The 2,500-nt window shown below is 38.5% G+C and overlaps 1 protein-coding gene across 1 annotated transcript in view; it reads right to left on the bottom strand.

Annotated features, from left to right (window-relative positions):
- Positions 1 to 2,500, bottom strand: part of mfsd8l1 (major facilitator superfamily domain containing 8-like 1) — a 14,389-nt gene that overhangs the window by 8,964 nt on the left and 2,925 nt on the right. The window contains exons 5-6 of the mRNA XM_079593197.1: positions 1,239 to 1,318; positions 858 to 1,161 (exon numbers count right to left, since the gene is read on the bottom strand). Coding sequence (XP_079449323.1) covers positions 858 to 1,161; positions 1,239 to 1,318 — 384 coding nt within the window. The remainder of the gene's footprint in view (positions 1 to 857; positions 1,162 to 1,238; positions 1,319 to 2,500) is intronic.

Below are 2,500 nucleotides of genomic sequence, written 5' to 3'. Positions count from 1 at the left end.
TTAGTAAACTCTGAAATATGTCAAACTAGGTTTCCTAATTCAATTTATATTACGTGAGATTCAAACTTATCTGAGCATTTAGTGTTTTCCTACAGCACCAAACAAACATCTTATAAGCGAAGATCATTCTGCTTTCAGGAAAGCAGCTTTCAAAGTCTAATAAAAGATTCTACAGTAATCCTATTAGTATACTAATAAGTCAAGTTGTCTGCTACCACTAATATTCAATGCAAGTTCCGAATCAAATCAAATCGATTCAAATTCAAACTGGAATTGTTCAAATTCCAATTCTACATTTTGTGGAATGTGTGGCTAATTCAATTTATATTCCAATTCAATTCAAATCATTCAAATTTCAATTAAAAAAAACAACTATATACTGTTATTTAATAGGACACACAATTTGTCTTATTTTCAGCTAACAAGAACCTAAAATCACCATGAAATCAAAATGAACAATTCTTGTTTTTGTTTTTTTATGAAATATTGCTTTATTTCTAAATGATGTATCGGTGCACTTCATTTTTTTAATTTTTTTTGTTTATGTTCCTCATAATCTTGAATCAGAATAATTTCCCCTCCCTCTATCAGCATCTCTTCTCTTCTCTGATGACGAGGGTGGGGCAACCTGTCAATCACATCAGATCCACCAATAGCAAACCACAACCATCCAATCAATATCCAGTGGACTAAATCAAGCCCCGCCTACACTTGTTCTTGTTCGTGTGCCGTTTCACTCGGATATATACGTCACAATAGGGAAGTAAACACTATCTCAACTTCTGTTTCATGGCAACTTTAAATCAGACAAACTAATTGATTTTTCAGATTTTGAGAATATGTATTTTTGCGGTCACCTCTGCTGGCACTGAAGTTCTTGAAGGGACTGGAGCTGACGTCCTCCGGTGGGGGGGGGACACGAGTCACTTCTCCATTGGCCAGTGAAGAGGCTCTGGAATGGACACTGGTGACCGTGCCGTACGACCCGGAGAGCTCATTGGGCCTGACCAAAGGCTTGGCCTCTTCGTTGTCCTCCTCCTCCTCGTCCAGCTCGTCCCGCACCGCTCCGTCCCCCTGACGCCTGTCGTCTTGAGGAGTGAAGTCCCAGTACATGAACAGGACTGCGAACTGCAGGAGGATCCACAGCAGGCACATGAAGAGCTGAAAAACACAGCAGATCCATCAGGGTGAACGCGTCTGCAAACGTGCTCAGGCGCCTCGACGCTTCGGTCTCTCACCCCGGGGGACGTGTATTTGTTCACTGTGAAGGGCCCGACCTGGAAGTCACAGAGTCGGAGGAAGATATTGAACGCAGGACCTAGAAGACAACAGGGAAGAGTCAGCGTGCGGAAAACAGTATATTAACACCAAACTGTGCAGTCATTATTAGTCATATACATTTTTATTAAATATATACATGCATATGTGTGTATTTATATATACAAAATAAGTATATAATGTAAACAAACTTTTATTTTGGATGTGATTAATTGTCGCCCAGCACTTAAAAAAATCTTACTGACCCCAAATTTTTGAACAGTTGTGTATATGAAAATTATCTCGTTTATTTAATCGTTGCCCAGAACTATTTTTATTTATTTAAGAAATGAATATATCCCTTCATGAACCCCGAGAACACTTGGAATATACGACACGCGTCTCATGGGATCATTCTGTGATACTTTTGTGCCTTTTTTTAAAGAGATTGATGCAGGTCGCTTTTCACTGCCATTATATCGTGGTCCATAAAAGAAGGAAACGGTTTACGGCATTAGAACAACACCAGGGTGAGTAAATTATGATTATTTCTCAATTTAGGGTGAACTATCCCTTTAACCGTGTGTTAAGAGTTGCTGAAGAAGCCTACGGTAAGGGGCAATACATTTCCGACACACGCCTGAGGTGTTCGGCCAATCACAACGCACTGGGTCAGCTGGCCAATCACAGCACTCTGAGCTTTTCAGAAGGAGGGGCTTTGTATAAATCAGACAGGCTGGGAATAGAGGTGCTGCAATAATGTACAATATGTGACCACAAAACCAGTCACATGGAGCTTTTTTTTTTATTATTGAGATGTATATATCATCTGAAAGCTGAATGAATAATCTTTCCATTGATGTGTGGTTTATTAGGATGTATATTTGTCTGAGATACAACTATTGAAAATCTGGAATCTGAGGGAGCAAAAAAATCGAAACATTGAGAAAATCTCCTTTAAAGTTGTGCATTTATATTCACGATTGTGCTGCATTCACTCACAAAAATACATGTTTTATATATTTACGGTAAGAAAATTTACTAAATATCTTCATGCAACATGATCTTTACTTAATATCCTAATAATTTTGGGCATAAAAGAAAAATTGATAATTTTGACCCATACAATGTATAGTTGGCTATTGCCACAGATATACCCGTGCGACATGTGACTGTTTTTGTGATCCAGGGTCACATATGTGATAAACAAATTAGCATTAAAGCATGTACGCCTATTCTATCA

The sequence above is a fragment of the Phoxinus phoxinus genome, assembly GCF_949152265.1.
Source record: "Phoxinus phoxinus genome assembly, chromosome: 20".
Taxonomy (NCBI): Eukaryota; Metazoa; Chordata; class Actinopteri; order Cypriniformes; family Leuciscidae; genus Phoxinus; species Phoxinus phoxinus.
The sequence above is the reverse complement of the archived record's forward strand: the minus strand, read 5'-3'. Positions and strand labels throughout refer to the sequence as shown.